Below are 19591 nucleotides of genomic sequence, written 5' to 3' on the forward strand. Positions count from 1 at the left end.
CTGTGCACTGACATGTGGAATAGACCCTGCTTGACAATGGGTCACAGACGCCAGAGGACCCATCTCACAAGGATTCGAAGTCCCCAGCATCAGATTTGGACAAGCTTTAAGGACACAGATGCGTTAACTTATCATACACCCCAAATATAAAAGGCTTGCATGACTGAACAATTCGAAGCACACATTTTATTGGATTCAGTATGATATCCTGGTTGACGGGATGCCGACGGTCAAAATACTGACAGTGTAAATCCTGACAGAGGGAGATAAGACTGGCCCACCAACTTTCCTATCCTCTAACCCTCCCTATCCGCAGCCTAACCCTAACCTCCCCCCGCTGGTGCCTAAACCTAACCGCCCTCCCCGAGCCTAAACCTAAACCTCCCCACTTAGTGCTTAAACCTACCGCCCCCCCCCCCACCCCCACCCACCGGTGGTGCCTATCTACCACTCCCCTCACCACAGCCTAACCATACCCTCCGCCCCCGCATGCCAATTTATTGTATGAATTAAGTTACCAGCAGCTTCTGCAGTGTTTATTTTTCTAACTTTTTAAAAAAAAAAAAGTTTATTCTTACTTACTGATGGTTGTGATGGCGCTGGTCATTAGGTATCGGATGACAGCCATTGCCATAAGGGTCATCATGCTTGCTACGCCAAAAAAGAAGCCGGCAAATCCATAATACTGGCAGGAAGGCTCCCCTCCAATCCACACATGGTTCCAGGCAGAGGCGATGGCTAAGGGGTACATGCTGAATGCCATACCCAAGTCAGTTATTGCTAGGTTTATAGACAGGAGGTCAGGTGACTTCAGGTGGGAGGAACATTTCACAGCTGTGGCCAGCACAACCACGTTCCCAACTATGGTTACCACAGCTGAAAGAGAAAGAAGATACAGTTTAGTTCATAGTATTGGCAAGTCATCATCAGTAATATGAGCAAACAGTTCAGGAGGCAGTTCCATTTATAGGCCCCTACAAAACCCTTCCTTGGTGTACAGCCACACGTCCGAAGGGGCCACCTTCGGCTGTACCATCTAGACTTGTGCCAACACTATGGCAGGCACAGCTTCTCCATCTGAGTGTGACCTCCTAGGTGAGCATCTGAGCATCTGAACGCAACCGCTATCAGCGTCATACCCGCTACACAACATCTCCGTGCATCTTTTAAGTAGGGATGAGCGGGTTCGGTTCCTCTGAATCCGAACCCGCCCGAACTTCAGCTTTTTTCCACGGGTCCGAGCAGGCTCGGATCCTCCCGCCTTGCTCGGTTAACCCGAGCACGCCCGAACATCATCATCCCGCTGTCGGATTCTCGCGAGACTCGGATTCTATATAAGGAGCCGCGCGTCGCCGCCATTTTCACACGTGCATTGAGAGTCATAGGGAGAGGACGTGGCTGGCGTCCTCTCCGTTTAGAGAAGAGAGAGACACAGTATTTTGGGGAGCATTATTAGGAGGAGTACTACTATACTGTATACTACTATACTACTTGCTGAAGTGATATTTATAGAGTCATAGGGAGAGGACGTGGCTGGCGTCCTCTCCGTTTAGAGAAGAGAGAGACACAGTATACTATTTTGGGGAGCATTATTAGGAGTACTACTATACTGTATACTACTATACTACTTGCTGAAGTGATATTTATAGAGTCATAGGGAAAGGACGTGGCTGGCGTCCTCTCCGTTTAGAGAAGAGAGAGACACAGTATTTTGGGGAGCATTATTAGGAGGAGTACTACTATACTGTATACTACTCAGACACAGTATTTTGGGGAGCATTATTAGGAGGAGTACTACTATACTGTATACTACTCTACTACTTGCTGAAGTGATATTTATAGAGTCATAGGGAGAGGACGTGGCTGGCGTCCTCTCCGTTTAGAGAAGAGAGAGACACAGTATTTTGGGGAGCATTATTAGGGGGAGTACTACTATACTGTATACTACTTAGACACAGTATTTTGGGGAGCATTATTAGGAGGAGTACTACTATACTGTATACTACTCTACTACTTGCTGAAGTGATATTTATAGAGTCATAGGGAGAGGACGTGGCTGGCGTCCTCTCCGTTTAGAGAAGAGAGAGACACAGTATTTTGGGGAGCATTATTAGGAGGAGTACTACTATACTGTATACTACTCTACTACTTGCTGAAGTGATATTTATAGAGTCATAGGGAGAGGACGTGGCTGGCGTCCTCTCCGTTTAGAGAAGAGAAAGACACAGTATTTTGGGGAGCATTATTAGGAGGAGTACTACTATACTGTATACTACTCTACTACTTGCTGAAGTGATATTTATAGAGTCATAGGGAGAGGACGTGGCTGGCGTCCTCTCCGTTTAGAGAAGAGAGAGACACAGTATTTTGGGGAGCATTATTAGGAGGAGTACTACTATACTGTATACTACTCTACTACTTGCTGAAGTGATATTTATAGAGTCATAGGGAGAGGACGTGGCTGGCGTCCTCTCCGTTTAGAGAAGAGAGAGACACAGTATTTTGGGGAGCATTATTAGGAGGAGTACTACTATACTGTATACTACTCTACTACTTGCTGAAGTGATATTTATAGAGTCATAGGGAGAGGACGTGGCTGGCGTCCTCTCCGTTTAGAGAAGAGAGAGACACAGTATACTATTTTGGGGAGCATTATTAGGAGGAGTACTACTATACTGTATACTACTCTACTACTTGCTGAAGTGATATTTATAGAGTCATAGGGAGAGGACGTGGCTGGCGTCCTCTCCGTTTAGAGAAGAGAGAGACACAGTATTTTGGGGAGCATTATTAGGAGGAGTACTACTATACTGTATACTACTATACTACTTGCTGAAGTGATATTATAGAGTCATAGGGGGAGAGGACGTGGCTGGCGTCCTCTCCGTTTAGAGAAGAGAGAGACACAGTATTTTGGGGAGCATTATTAGGAGGAGTACTACTATACTCTATACTACTCAGACACAGTATTTTGGGGAGCATTATTAGGAGGAGTACTACTATACTGTATACTACTCTACTACTTGCTGAAGTGATATTTATAGAGTCATAGGGAGAGGACGTGGCTGGCGTCCTCTCCGTTTAGAGAAGAGAGAGACACAGTATTTTGGGGAGCATTATGAGGAGTACTACTATACTGTATACTACTCTACTACTTGCTGAAGTGATATTTATAGAGTCATAGGGAGAGGACGTGGCTGGCGTCCTCTCCGTTTAGAGAAGAGAGAGACACAGTATTTTGGGGAGCATTATTAGGAGGAGTACTACTATACTGTATACTACTATACTACTTGCTGAAGTGATATTTATAGATTAGATAGTGTGACTGTAAGTGTATTATCTGACTTGTGGGGGAGACACTGACAGTGGGGAGCAGTTAGAGTCTGAGAGCAGGACTCAGGAGTACATATAACGTACAGTGCACACTTTTGCTGCCAGAGTCAGTGCCACACTGCCATTGTTGTGACCACACTGACCACCAGTATAATAATATATTTTGTGATTGTCTGCTTAGGACTCGGAGTACTAGTTGCAAGTTGCAACGTGACCTGACCACCAGTTTAATAATCAATCACCACCAGTTTAATATATATATAATTGTATATAATATATATATATATATAATATTGTATACCACCTACCCGTGGTTTTTTTTTCTCTTTCTTCTTTGTACATACTACTATAGTATAGTAGCTTACTGTAGCAGTCTGCGGTGCTGCTGAGCTGACAGTGTCCAGCAGGTCCGTCATCAGTCATCATTACCAATACCTAATAAATATATTATCTACCTGTCCGGCTGCAGTACTAGTGATATTATATATACATACATATATATATTGATTTCATCTCATTATCAATCATCCAGTCTATATTAGCAGCAGACACAGTACGGTAGTCCACGGCTGTAGCTACCTCTGTGTCGGCACTCGGCAGTCCATCCATAATTGTATACTAGTATCCATCCATCTCCATTGTTTACCTGAGGTGCCTTTTAGTTGTGCCTATTAAAATATGGAGAACAAAAATGTTGAGGTTCCAAAATTAGGGAAAGATCAAGATCCACTTCCACCTCGTGCTGAAGCTGCTGCCACTAGTCATGGCCGAGACGATGAAATGCCAGCAACGTCGTCTGCCAAGGCCGATGCCCAATGGCATAGTACAGAGCATGTCAAATCCAAAACACCAAATATCAGTAAAAAAAGGACTCCAAAACCAAAAATAAAATTGTCGGAGGAGAAGCGTAAACTTGCCAATATGCCATTTACCACACGGAGTGGCAAGGAACGGCTGAGGCCCTGGCCTATGTTCATGGCTAGTGGTTCAGCTTCACAGGAGGATGGAAGCACTCAGCCTCTCGCTAGAAAACAGAAAAGACTCAAGCTGGCAAAAGCACCGCAAAGAACTGTGCGTTCTTCGAAATCCCAAATCCACAAGGAGAGTCCAATTGTGTCGGTTGCGATGCCTGACCTTCCCAACACTGGACGTGAAGAGCATGCGCCTTCCACCATTTGCACGCCCCCTGCAAGTGCTGGAAGGAGCACCCGCAGTCCAGTTCCTGATAGTCAGATTGAAAATGTCAGTGTTGAAGTACACCAGGATGAGGAGGATATGGGTGTTGCTGGCGCTGGGGAGGAAATTGACAAGGAGGATTCTGATGGTGAGGTGGTTTGTTTAAGTCAGGCACCCGGGGAGACACCTGTTGTCCGTGGGAGGAATAGGGCCGTTGACATGCCTGGTGAAAATACCAAAAAAATCAGCTCTTCGGTGTGGAAGTATTTCACCAGAAATGCGGACAACATTTGTCAAGCCGTGTGTTGCCTTTGTCAAGCTGTAATAAGTAGGGGTAAGGACGTTAACCACCTCGGAACATCCTCCCTTATACGTCACCTGCAGCGCATTCATAATAAGTCAGTGACAAGTTCAAAAACTTTGGGTGACAGCAGAAGCAGTCCACTGACCAGTAAATCCCTTCCTCTTGTAACCAAGCTCACGCAAACCACCCCACCACCAACTCCCTCAGTGTCAATTTCCTCCTTCCCCAGGAATGCCAATAGTCCTGCAGGCCATGTCACAGGCAATTCTGACGAGTCCTCTCCTGCCTGGGATTCCTCCGATGCATCCTTGCGTGTAACGCCTACTGCTGCTGGCGCTGCTGTTGTTGCTGCTGGGAGTCGATGGTCATCCCAGAGGGGAAGTCGGAAGACCACTTGTACTACTTCCAGTAAGCAATTGACTGTCCAACAGTCCTTTGCGAGGAAGATGAAATATCACAGCAGTCATCCTGCTGCAAAGCGGATAACTGAGGCCTTGGCATCCTGGGTGGTGAGAAACGTGGTTCCAGTATCCATCATTACTGCAGAGCCAACTAGAGACTTGTTGGAGGTACTGTGTCCCCGGTACCAAATACCATCTAGGTTCCATTTCTCTAGGCAGGCGATACCGAAAGTGTACACAGACCTCAGAAAAAGAGTCACCAGTGTCCTAAAAAATGCAGCTGTACCCAATGTCCACTTAACCACGGACATGTGGACAAGTGGAGCAGGGCAGGGTCAGGACTATATGACTGTGACAGCCCACTGGGTAGATGTATGGACTCCCGCCGCAAGAACAGCAGCGGCGGCACCAGTAGCAGCATCTCGCAAACGACAACTCTTTCCTAGGCAGGCTACGCTTTGTATCACCGGTTTCCAGAATACGCACACAGCTGAAAACCTCTTACGGCAACTGAGGAAGATCATCGCGGAATGGCTTACCCCAATTGGACTCTCCTGTGGATTTGTGGCATCGGACAACGCCAGCAATATTGTGTGTGCATTAAATATGGGCAAATTCCAGCACGTCCCATGTTTTGCACATACCTTGAATTTGGTGGTGCAGAATTTTTTAAAAAACGACAGGGGCGTGCAAGAGATGCTGTCGGTGGCCAGAAGAATTGCGGGACACTTTCGGCGTACAGGCACCACGTACAGAAGACTGGAGCACCACCAAAAACTACTGAACCTGCCCTGCCATCATCTGAAGCAAGAAGTGGTAACGAGGTGGAATTCAACCCTCTATATGCTTCAGAGGTTGGAGGAGCAGCAAAAGGCCATTAAAGACTATACAATTGAGCACGATATAGGAGGTGGAATGCACCTGTCTCAAGCGCAGTGGAGAATGATTTCAACGTTGTGCAAGGTTCTGATGCCCTTTGAACTTGCCACACGTGAAGTCAGTTCAGACACTGCCAGCCTGAGTCAGGTCATTCCCCTCATCAGGCTTTTGCAGAAGAAGCTGGAGACATTGAAGGAGGAGCTAACACGGAGCGATTCCGCTAGGCATGTGGGACTTGTGGATGGAGCCCTTAATTCGCTTAACAAGGATTCACGGGTGGTCAATCTGTTGAAATCAGAGCACTACATTTTGGCCACCGTGCTCGATCCTAGATTTAAAGCCTACCTTGGATCTCTCTTTCCGGCAGACACAAGTCTGCTGGGGTTGAAAGACCTGCTGGTGAGAAAATTGTCAAGTCAAGCGGAACGCGACCTGTCAACATCTCCTCCTTCACATTCTCCCGCAACTGGGGGTGCGAGGAAAAGGCTCAGAATTCCGAGCCCACCCGCTGGCGGTGATGCAGGGCAGTCTGGAGCGACTGCTGATGCTGACATCTGGTCCGGACTGAAGGACCTGACAACGATTACGGACATGTCGTCTACTGTCACTGCATATGATTCTCTCACCATTGAAAGAATGGTGGAGGATTATATGAGTGACCGCATCCAAGTAGGCACGTCATACAGTCCGTACTTATACTGGCAGGAAAAAGAGGCAATTTGGAGGCCCTTGCACAAACTGGCTTTATTCTACCTAAGTTGCCCTCCCACAAGTGTGTACTCCGAAAGAGTGTTTAGTGCCGCCGCTCACCTTGTCAGCAATCGGCGTACGAGGTTACATCCAGAAAATGTGGAGAAGATGATGTTCATTAAAATGAATTATAATCAATTCCTCCGTGGAGACATTGACCAGCAGCAATTGCCTCCACAAAGTACACAGGGAGCTGAGATGGTGGATTCCAGTGGGGACGAATTGATAATCTGTGAGGAGGGGGATGTACACGGTGATATATCGGAGGATGATGATGAGGTGGACATCTTGCCTCTGTAGAGCCAGTTTGTGCAAGGAGAGATTAATTGCTTCTTTTTTGGTGGGGGTCCAAACCAACCCGTCATTTCAGTCACAGTCGTGTGGCAGACCCTGTCACTGAAATGATGGGTTGGTTAAAGTGTGCATGTCCTGTTTATACAACATAAAGGTGGGTGGGAGGGCCCAAGGACAATTCCATCTTGCACCTCTTTTTTCTTTAATTTTTCTTTGCGTCATGTGCTGTTTGGGGAGGGTTTTTTGGAAGGGACATCCTGCGTGACACTGCAGTGCCACTCCTAGATGGGCCCGGTGTTTGTGTCGGCCACTAGGGTCGCTTATCTTACTCACACAGCTACCTCATTGCGCCTCTTTTTTTCTTTGCGTCATGTGCTGTTTGGGGAGGGTTTTTTGGAAGGGACATCCTGCGTGACACTGCAGTGCCACTCCTAGATGGGCCCGGTGTTTGTGTCGGCCACTAGGGTCGCTTATCTTACTCACACAGCTACCTCATTGCGCCTCTTTTTTTCTTTGCGTCATGTGCTGTTTGGGGAGGGTTTTTTGGAAGGGACATCCTGCGTGACACTGCAGTGACACTCCTAGATGGGCCCGGTGTTTGTGTCGGCCACTAGGGTCGCTTATCTTACTCACACAGCTACCTCATTGCGCCTCTTTTTTTCTTTGCGTCATGTGCTGTTTGGGGAGTGTTTTTTGGAAGGGCCATCCTGCGTGACACTGCAGTGACACTCCTAGATGGGCCCGGTGTTTGTGTCGGCCACTAGGGTCGCTTAGCTTAGTCATCCAGCGACCTAGGTGCAAATTTTAGGACTAAAAATAATATTGTGAGGTGTGAGGTATTCAGAATAGACTGAAAATGAGTGTAAATTATGGTTTTTGAGGTTAATAATACTTTGGGATCAAAATGACCCCCAAATTCTATGATTTAAGCTGTTTTTTAGTGTTTTTTGAAAAAAACACCCGAATCCAAAACACACCCGAATCCGACAAAAAAAAATTCGGTGAGGTTTTGCCAAAACGCGGTCGAACCCAAAACACGGCCGCGGAACCGAACCCAAAACCAAAACACAAAACCCGAAAAATTTCCGGCGCTCATCTCTACTTTTAAGCCACCCCGCCTGCCACCTCCCAGTCACTATCCAGGAATGCCTCTTACATTCTGCTACCATGCATTCAAATTTGTTCTGCGACTCTGTCCAAACGAAATCAGGACGCATGTGCGGATAAAACCATCATCGTTCCACTGCGTCTGACATTGACGCTCAGACTCAGGCCCAAGATGTCAGTTTTCCTGATCATAAAACTTGTGGTTAGGGGGTTGAAAGTTGGGTTACCAAGTAGAACACCTGGGGCAATATTTACTAATATTCGTGTTTGAGTCGGTTTGTGTAGTGTTTAAACTCGTTTAGTATCGGGTGCATTTTCATGCAACTTTTTGAATCCATGGCCCTCATTCCGAGTTGATCGGTCGGTATTTTTCATCGCATCGCAATGAAAATCCGCTTAGTACGCATGCGCAATATTCGCACTGCGACTGCGCCAAGTAATTTAACAATGAAGATAGTATTTTTACTCACGGCTTTTTCATCGCTCCGGCGATCGTAATGTGATTGACAGGAAATGGGTGTTACTGGGCGGAAACACGGCGTTTTAGGGGCGTGTGGATGAAAACGCTACCGTTTCCGGAAAAAACGCAGGAGTGGCTGGAGAAACGGAGGAGTGTCTGGGCGAACGCTGGGTGTGTTTGTGACGTCAAACCAGGAACGACAAGCACTGAACTGATCGCACAGGCAGAGTAAGTCTGAAGCTACTCTGAAACTGCTAAGTAGTTTGTAATCGCAATATTGCGAATACATCGGTCGCAATTTTAAGAAGCTAAGATACACTCCCAGTAGGCGTAGGCTTAGCGTGTGTAACTCTGCTAAATTCGCCTTGCGACCGATCAACTCGGAATTAGGGCCCATATACGCAAAGTTACGAAGCAGTCGACTTTATGGCTTTCGTGTTTTCCGATGTCGATGCCAGTTTTTTTTTGGCACATTTACGGCCGTCATTGTTGTTTGCGTACGTGTTTCTGTTGTATTTGCTGGATTTTTTCCTAAGTTAAACGCGGCAGGGTTTTTTTTTCCAGCGGCCGTATTCTCACTTTCAGTTTCGATTTTCATCCCCGTTCGTGATTAGTTGTGTTTCAGATGGTAGGAGTGTCTGTGCGCAACCATATAAATACGCCCCAAACCGTCCGCACCTCGTGGGCTTAGTTAGTGGTGAGGAGGAGGGAGGTTGTGCTGTGGAGGTAGGTGAATTTGTGGTTTGGTGAGGAGTGTTGGTAGCGATTTCTGAGTGTGGTATTGTGTTTGAAAGTCATCTTGTCATTCTTGTTGTCTTGTATTTTGTGGTTTTGTTTCATTTTTAGTCCAAATTAATTTTTTTATAGTCCCTTGTCAGTGTTTGTGTGTGTCTGTGTGTGTGTGTGTGTGTGTGTGTGTGTGTGTGTGTGTGTGTGTGTGTGTGTGTGTGTGAGTTGTGTAGTGGTAGTGGAGGAGTGTGTTGTTTGTCATTTTATTTTTCTGTGTTAACTGTTTAGACACACAATTATGCGTGACTCAGAGGTGGGTGAGGTGGAGGGTGTGAGTGAGGGGGAGGAGGTCGGTCAGGTGGAGGAGGTGAGTGTTAGTGAGGTTAGTGAGGTGGAGGAGGTGGGTGAGGTTGCTGCAGCAGCCTCAAGTGACAGTGATAGTGACAGTCAGATAGCTCCGCAGCCACGCACCACTACTAAGACTGGGCGGTATGTTAAGTTTAGTTTTGCGGAAAATGTGGCATTGGTGCGTGAGCTGATGAAGTATCAGCGGCAGCTATTTGGGCCTGAGTCCGCCAAGGTGCCAACACGGAGGAAGACGGTGTTGTGGGCGAAAGTTGTTGCTGCTGTCAATAGTGAGGGGGTGGTCAAGCGGACGGAGGACACGTGCCGCAAACGGTACTATGACATAAAGCGACGTGTCAAGTCCAAAATGGCCAAGGAGGCCAAGTCGGCTCGGAAAACTGGTGGTGGGCAGCCCTATATTGTAAGATATCTGGAGTATGAGGAGCCCATGCGGAGTGTAATACCTCCTGAAGTTGTCTCTGCAACCCATGTCCGGGATTGAGATAGCCCAGGAAGAATGGTGAGCATGTGTATTTGCATTTACATTCTATGTTTTTTTGTTTTTTTTTAAATGTGTGTCATGTAACGTTGCATATTACTCCCATCTTCAAGTGTGTGTCAGCAAATACATTGTTTTGGTTAATGTTTTATACAAAAGCCAAAGTAACATTTTACATTGACGAAACGCGTCAGGACCCGCCCCTATCCACACTCAGCTCAGGTGAAATCTTCCAGGTGTTCCTTGGACCCCGCTGCACCCTCCGTCTACAGCATCCGACATCAGCGGCTTCAGCGCACACGCCGCCACGACCGGGTTGTGAGAGAGACGGTCCATTCCTTTCCGCTGCACAGCGTATATGGGCATTGCAGGACATTGAAGCCGAGGACGCTCGGCTCTTACCAGCCCATTTTGGAAAGGTATTGAATATCAATTTCAACTGAGGGACTTTTAATTCATTAGGGTCCTACCAACACACCTGGTATTTATCAACTATCTAACAAGTGAATCACGGAACTTTTCACCCCAATAAGCTGAGTTATTACAATATACCACTAGTTCACGTCTAGTGATTGTTCTTATATATATTTATATATATTATTCACCGGTTATTTGATAAATAATCTTTTTATATGTTTTATTAATAAACATTGTTATTTTTTACGTTGGCTCTCTGTACATTATGTTTCGTTCCTGATATTCAGCGCAGCCGTTTGTTCTTTTTCTTTGTTTTGGTTAATGTTTTATACAAAAGCCAATGTAACATTTTACTTTATTGTATGTCATGTGTTTTTATGAAAGATATTTTGCATGAGTAGTTTGGACTTGGTGTGTCTCTGAATTGTCCTGCAATAATGTTTTCCTTTTGGGCGTTTTTTATGTAAAAATTGTGACTATGTTGTACATTTTTGTGATCCATGTGCAATGTTTAAAAAACAGTGGTTGTCATGTTAGAGGCTGGAGTAGTGGAAAGTGGTTTGGAAACCACTTACATGTGTAATGTCATTATTAGATAATGTCAAGTTTTTAAACCAAATAACACTATTTCATTGTTCATTTTTAGCTTGTATTTGTACCGTGACACCACACTGCAGTGTAATTTTTAAAATATTGCTACATTTTGGTTTGGCTCATATAGTGGTAATGTGTGTTTGGAGTGCCACATCACAGAGCAATTTATATATTGCATCTGTAATATTTATCCTTTCAATACAAAATGAAGATGTGTGTGTTTTTGGTTGTTAATGTTTTTTTTTTACTTGTGGCCTATGTCAGTGTCCTGTACATGTTTTCCTGTGTTGATTTTGCCATAGTGCATATGTCTATTGGACAATGTTTTTTTTTTTTTTTTTTCCGGTCCTTATGTTTTGTTTTTTTTAAAAACCAAGCATTTCTTAAAGAATAAATGTTTATAAGCATAATGGGAGGATGTATCCACAATAGCATGAATAATTTTTTTATTTTTTTATTATACAGTGTTTGAAAAAAGCAGTACTACTCGTCGGCCAGTAACTCCTATCACATCTGATGATGATGACGCTGTGGAAGCAGGTAAAGTGTCCATTGTAGTATAGGGTATGTTTGTAAAGGAATGGCCATAACAAAATTGCACTTTCATTAAAAGGTCCATCAAAAGAAGTATGGAGCAGCAGAAGTGACACTTCTGTAAGACATCACCACAAAAAACCTGTGGCCGAAAAGAAAGCAAGGTCGTATGTCCCGGGCCAACCACAGCAGGCTACCCCGCCACGAAGATTATCGTCCGTATGTTCTGTCCCCCCACTCCAAATTTTGGACACACCTCCAAGACGTCATCCACACTCCCCTCATCTTGATTGTGAGTATCAAACTGAAATAAATGTAACAAATTTCAGAACGTAATCAAAATTTTTCATAACCGCATTAAGGCAAAACACATCAAAAACTTAGATACTTACCGCAGTAAGTAAAAGCTGAAATGGAATCCTAGCTAAATGGCCTTGTCCACATCCAGTAAAGATATGTATGTCCACTTGAGCCATACAGTATGACATTGTGTGTAAGATGCTGCAACAAAAAAGCATGTTTTTTTAATTGAAAAAAGTAAGGTTGTTTTTCCGCATTTCACATGTGTGTTTGAGGTAACATTGCAAAATACATATAAAAACATTACTATGTTTGTTTGATCAAAGCTATAAGGTAACACATTATGGATTCCAATGTGTTTTTATGGTGGAGTATGTGAGAGCTACAATTAAACTAAAGTGTTTGCTTTCACAATTAAGTAACCAGACACATTTGCCACAAACAGGCATATGTATGTATTTAAGCTATGAGTGATGATGTTGCTAGGCAGAATAGTTGAAAGCAACAGTGAATGACCTGTGTTCCATGTGTAGTGATTTTTTACATTTCTTAAACATATGGATAGCTAACGGAGATTTGTTTAACATTTCAGCTTCTAGTCCTGGGAACAGCATCCCTCCGCAACAACAGCAACACAGTGACATGGAGGAGACAAACATCTTAGAAATGCAGACATTAAGGCAAGGAATGAGCCCCCCAGCACCTGTGAGTACACCACCACAGCAAAGCACACCACCACCACCACAACACAACCCAACAACTCCAGGAACACAAGGCCCTGATCAGGTGTTTTGGTCCATTTGGGCTAGACAGCAGACCACTAATGAAGATTGCCTGCGTAGGCAGACACAAATGTTTGCAAGCCTACCATCTCACCTCAGAAGAATTTCAAGAAATCTCAGTAGACAAAATGAACAAACAACCAGAATAGGCAATACCATGGAACTCATGTGTACAGACATTACACAGGTCATGGGCAACTTACAGCGCATAATGGAAGAACAGCACAGACTAATGGAAGAACAGCACAGACTAATGGAAGAACAGCACAGACAACAGCAAAGTTATATGAACATTTTTCAAAACAATCTAAAGATTAATGAAAGTTTATTCAGAATAGTAGACAATCAAAATGCTGCTACACGTGAACTCAATGCCACCCTCACTAACCTGAATGAAACACTCAGATGCATGCACCAACAGCAAACAAGCAGCAGTTCTGGTACGACTACTCCAAATATCACGCCAGTCTCATCACCACCAAGATGCTCCACCAGAGCACGCCAACATGACACTGCTAAAGGCAAAGGGCAGGACAAGCAGCCACCAAAAAAATAGTAAAAAAAATACAAGTTAGACATTTGTGATTTGTAACTCAAAATAGTTATTAAGTGTATGTTTTAAAAAAATATATAACACTTAGCTCCTTGACAATTTTTACAACATTAATTCTAAGTGGTACAAACCACAACATAAAATTTGTACGCACATTTATTCTTTAACATTATTTTTTTTGTATTGGAGGAGGGAAATGTTGATGGAGCCGCACATACATGTTAGCAGGAAGTAAACTGACCACTTGATTATTTTCTAATCATTACTCTTTCTAGATTCCAATCATTCTCTTTTCCTGCAGACACAATAATTGGCAGCCAGGCAGAATGTCTTGAGCAGGAAGTAAACTGACCACTTGATTTTTTTCTAATCATTACTCTTTCTAGATTCTAATAATTCTCTTTTCCTGCAGACAATCCAAATTACAATGTTATTGATACATATTTTACCTTTCTTCTCTATACAACATTACAAGAAGAACACAATTGAGTTGCGTAAAAAGCTTTTAATATGTTGGCTTTGAATTTTTAAAAATACATTGACAAAATAAATGTCAGTATTGTTGGGACATGTTTGTGTGTGTTAAAAATTAGTAAGAATGTTATTACACATGATGCTGAAACAAACAAATATGTACTTTTAAAAAAAACACATCAAAGAATGTGTATAATAATGTATATATGTGGCAAACTGTGTATTTACTTACACATCATCAAGTTTACTGCAGCAAACATTCGGAAAGAAATTATTCCTGATTACAGTAAGTTTGTGTGTCTAAAATATGATGGTGCATCACACACAGGGACACATGTATTCCTCAAGGCTAACATATTATATGTTGAGGAGTGTTTTTTGGGAACACAGGTTCTCAAACTCGGCCCTCAGGAACCCACACAGTGCATGTTTTGCAGGTCTCCTCACAGAATCATAAGTGACATAATTAGCTCCACCTGTGAACCTTTTAACATATATCTGTGAGTAATTCATACACCTGTGCTTCTACTGGGTTACGTTAAAAACATGCACTGTGTGTGGTCCTGAGGGTCGAGTTTGTGAACCTGTGCATTAGGACGTTACACACAATGATAAAGTGAAATACTAAATGGATTATGTGGGCTTGTAAGAAATTAGCACTGCAAGTTTACGATCACTTATCCAGACTTAATGCATGCCACTCATAATCTGTTATTTTGTGTTTAAAAATACACAAAATACACATGCGACATTTGTTTTTCATAAAGCGAGGGTATGTTTGTATGTGTCAAGGAGACAGACACATTCTGAGTAATGGTTTTGGAAATAAAAATGACAAAACATCTATTTATGATTACACAACAAATGAAATAAGCAAACCAAACTTACCTTAGAAATAGCGAGTTATGATCTCTTGCCTAACCTGCCTCCCTACATCTGTACTCCAAGTATCACCAGATGTCTCTAATTCCTCTGCTTGCTGGCTGCTTTCTTCCTCCTCCTCCTCCTCAACATGTGGCAGATGTTGTTGCAAACACATGTTATGAAGAAAGCAGCAGCAGAACACAATTTGAGTCACCTTGGAGGGACTATACAACAAAAGGCCACCAGACTTATCCAGACACCGAAACCTAGATTTCAGCACACCAAAACATCTTTCTATCACATTCCGCGTGGACTTATGTGCATGATTGTAATTGTGTTCAGCAGGGGTATCAGGTCGGGACAATGGAGTTAGAAGCCAAGAGAAACAGCCATATCCTCCATCACCTAAAAGACAGATATAGTAACGTGATTCATGTTAAGATACAGCAACACATATGTAACACACTGTGGGGCAGATGTATGAACCTGGAGAAGGCATAAGGAAGTGAAAAACCAGTGATATGTGCAAGGTAATAAAGGCAGCAGACAATCTGTTCCTAAATGTTAATTTACATATTGGAGCTGATTGGCTGGTGCCTTTATCACCTTGCACAGATCACTGGTTTCTCACTTCCTTATGCCTTCTACAGGTTAATACATCTGCACCTGTATTTGGACAAAGTATACGCAGGCCTACACATATCAAATTACATACCCAGCAGCCATCCATCTGGCATTTGTCCATCCTCAAACTTATCAAAGAGGGATGACTGACTGAGGATGAAGGATTCATGGCAGCCCCCAGGGTAACCAGCAACAACACTCATTATTTTGAGATTTGCATCACAAACCACCTGCACATTTGTGGATTGTTCGAAATGGCGATTAGTATATATGTGCTGCCTGCCCCTAGGTGGTCTCAGCTGAATGTGTGTGCAATCTATGGCTCCAAGCACATTGGGCATGCCAGCCAGCTCATAGAAATCTACCCTGACGGCATGCCACTAAGACTCCTGGGTAGGGAAGCAGATTGAGGCCTCGATGTGGGGCTGCAAAACAGCCAACACCTGTGTGTATATTTTAAAGAACAATAAACATGAGATTTTAGGACAGAACTGGCCACCGAGAAATTAAAACAAACACAAAACAGAAGAGGTAGTTAGGTATACATCACCTGTGTTAAGATTCTGGAAAATGAGGGCTGTGAGATTCCTATGACATCCCCAGACACAGCCTGAAAGCTGCCAGTAGCCAGAAAGTGCAACACAGCCAGGAGTTTGTGCAGGCCTGAGACAGAGCGAGAGCGTGCTGTCTCAGGGTCTAGGCCCAGTTTGACAAGGTCATACAGACGGAAAATGTTGTTACGATTTAGACGGAACATCTGTATGACCTTATCATCGGACAATGCGTTCAAACGACCCCTAAAAAAATGAGGCCTGCGCAGCCTCCGCGGAACCTGTACAACCTGCTGACCATGTTCAGTTTCTTGGCCCTGGGTACTTACAGGCTGATGTCTGAGTCTGAGGAATCCCACAGCACACAAAAGATCACTGGCCCACAGTCCTGCTGCCATTTCAGAGTGTAGGTGTATTGAAATGGGCCTAACATCCTTTTATAGGCATCCTAATTCAGGTGTGAGTGATTTTTTATTTGCAACACATGTAAACACGACTGAAAAAAGCAGGTCTATTTTTTTGCTGCTTTTTTTAACGAATCGCAAAAAAATACGACCGCATTTGAGCACTCAGAGACTAACACCCAAATACGAATGAATAGTGAATTCCCGTATTCTATGTAATAACAGCCGCGTTTGACTGATGGTCTATTCATTCGTATTTGTGAACGTTGTCATTCAAACCATTACGAATAGTCAAAACACTGCCGAGATTTGTGCTTAGTGAATTCCCGGATTGGGACTTAGAAAAAAAAACACAAATCGGACAAACTCGGATTCTTAGTAAATACTGGCCGTGTTAAGAACAGTGGTGTGCGGTCAGGGGAGGCAGGGTAGGCAGAGCCTCGCCTGTCATAGACCAGTATACTCCGGAGTTTTGACTATAAAAATGATTACAGTAATACAAAAACAGATGTTTATAACGTATATACTGCTGCACCTTTGTATAATGCCGACTTAATCCCCCAAATTCCAATATTAGAGATGTGCGGCTGGCACTCTTTGGTGTTTTGTGTTTTGGTTTTGGTTCTAATTCCACTTTCGTGTTTTGCTTTTGGCTTGGTTTTGCCAAAACCACCCTTTCGTGTTTTGGTTTTGGTTTTGGATCTGGATGATTTTTGAAAAAAACATAAAAACAGGTAAAATCACAGATTTTGGGGGTAGTTTTGCTCCTACGGTATTATTAACCTCAATAACAATCACTTCCAGTCTATTCTGAACACCTCACACCTCACAATATTTTTTTTAGGCCAAAAGGTTGCACCGAGGTTGCTGGATGACTAAGCTAAGCGACACAAGTGGACAACACAAACACCTGGCCCATCTAGGAGTGGCCCTGCAGTGTCAGACAGGAGGGCAGATATAAAAAAAAAAAGGCCCCAAACAGCACATCATGCAAAGAAGAAAAAGAATTGCAATGAGGTAGTTGTATGACTAAGCCAAGCGACACAAACAATTGGCCCATCTAGGCGTGGCACTGCAGTGGCAGACAGGAGGACAGATATGCAAAAAAAAAGGCCCCAAACAGCACATCATGCATAGAAGAAAAAGAATTGCAATGAGGTAATTGTATGACCAAGCCAAGCGACACAAAGAATTGGCCCATCTAGGCGTGGCACTGCAGTGGCAGACAGGAGGGCAGATATAAAAAAAAAAGGCCCCTAACAACACATCATGCAAAGATGTAGAAGAGGTGCAATGATGTAGCTGTATGACTAAGCCAAGCGACAGAAACAATTGGCCCATCTAGGAGTGGCACTGAAGTGGCAGACAGGAGGGGCAGAAATAAAAAAAAATGCCCCAAACAGCACATGATGCAAAGAAGAAACAAAGGTGCACCGAGGTTGCTGTATGACTAGGCTAAGCGACACAACCACCTGGCCCATCTAGTATTGTCACGCAGTGGCTGAATGCCGAGAGTGTGCCGCAATTGCACGGTCCACTGACAGCATCTCCAGCACGCTCCAGTCATTTTTAACAAATTCTGCAATTGGTGGACTTATACGGCAGTACCCCAGGACTAATACAGCAGTACCCCTGGACTCATATGGCAGTGTCAGACAGGATGGCACTTTTCAAAAACTAGTCCCCAAACAGCACCTCATGCAAAGATGTCGAAGAGGTGCAATGAGGTAGCTGTATGACTAAGCCAAGCAACACACACAATTCCAACTGGAATTATACGTACAAATCACTGGAATTATACGTCCAAATCACTGGAATTAATTGGCTAGATCACTGTAATTATATGTCCAAATCACTGGAATTAATTGGCAAGATCACTGTAATTAATAATTATACGTCCAGATCACTGGAATTAATTGGCAAAATCACTGGAATTATACGTCCAAATCACTGGAATTAATTGGCCAAATCACTGTAATTAATAATTATACGTCCAAATCACTGGAATTAATTGGCAAAATCACTGTAATTAATAATATGTCCAAATCACTGTAATTAATTGACAAAATCACTGGAATTAATAATTATACGTCCAGATCACTGGAATTAATTGGCAAGATCACTGTAATTATATGTCCAAATCACTGGAATTAATTGGCAAGATCACTGTAATTAATAATTATACGTCCAGATCACTGGAATTAATTGGCAAAATCACTGGAATTATACGTCCAAATCACTGTAATTAATTGACAAAATCACTGGAATTAATAATTATACGTCCAAATCACTGGAATTATACTGCAAAATCACTGGAATTATACGTCCAAATCACTAGAATTAATTGGCAAAATCACTGTAATTAATAATTATATGTCCAAATCACTGGAATTAAATAGCAAAATCTCGGTATCGTCTGCCTAGTGAAGTGGAATCTAGATGGGATTTGGTACCGGGGACACAATACCTCCAACAATTGTCTAAATCCCACTGCACTAATGGCGGATACCGGACGCACGTCTAACACCAACATAAATGTCAAGGCCTCAGTTAAGAGGGCTTCCATCATCATGTGAAGCTGAACCACTAGTCATGAACATAGCCAGGGCCTCAGCCATTCCTTGCCACTCCGTGTCGTAAATGGCATATTGGCAAGTTTATGTTTTTCCTCAGACCATTTAAATTTCTTTTTTTGGGTCTTTTTACTGAACTTTGGCTTTTTGGATTTTATATGTCCTCTACTATCACATTGGGCATTGGCCTTGGCAGACGACGATGGCATTTCATCGTCTATGTCATGGCTAGTGGCAGCAGCTTCAGCACTAGGAGGAAGTGGTTCTTGATCTTTCTCTATTTTATCCTCAAATTTTTGTTCTCCATTATGTTTCTGGGGTTATATAACACAATATGTGGCACAGGAATGACTAATGGCTGATGCATAGGACACTATCACTGGTCTGATGCAGCACAACACATCAACACTGTGAGGGACTTGTTGTTGTTGTTATTATTATTATTATTATTATTATTATTATTATTATTATTATTATAATACTGTAGCAGTGGACATATAGCAGCAGCGTATACCACTGTGACTGCCTGGTCACTGGAATGACTGATGGCCAAGACACTACCACTGGTCTGATGCAGCACAACACAGCAACACTGTGAGGGACTTGTTGTTGTTGTTGTTGTTATTATTATAATACTGTAGCAG

General features: G+C 43.3%; 1 protein-coding gene across 1 annotated transcript in view; it reads right to left on the bottom strand.

The window, feature by feature from the left end:
- Window positions 1-19591, bottom strand: part of LOC134911127 (opsin-5-like) — a 178198-nt gene that overhangs the window by 94867 nt on the left and 63740 nt on the right. The window contains exon 2 of the mRNA XM_063919490.1: window positions 583-876. Within this exon, the coding sequence (XP_063775560.1) occupies window positions 583-876 (294 nt within the window). The remainder of the gene's footprint in view (window positions 1-582; window positions 877-19591) is intronic.

This window comes from Pseudophryne corroboree, chromosome 4 (genome assembly GCF_028390025.1).
Source record: "Pseudophryne corroboree isolate aPseCor3 chromosome 4, aPseCor3.hap2, whole genome shotgun sequence".
Taxonomy (NCBI): Eukaryota; Metazoa; Chordata; class Amphibia; order Anura; family Myobatrachidae; genus Pseudophryne; species Pseudophryne corroboree.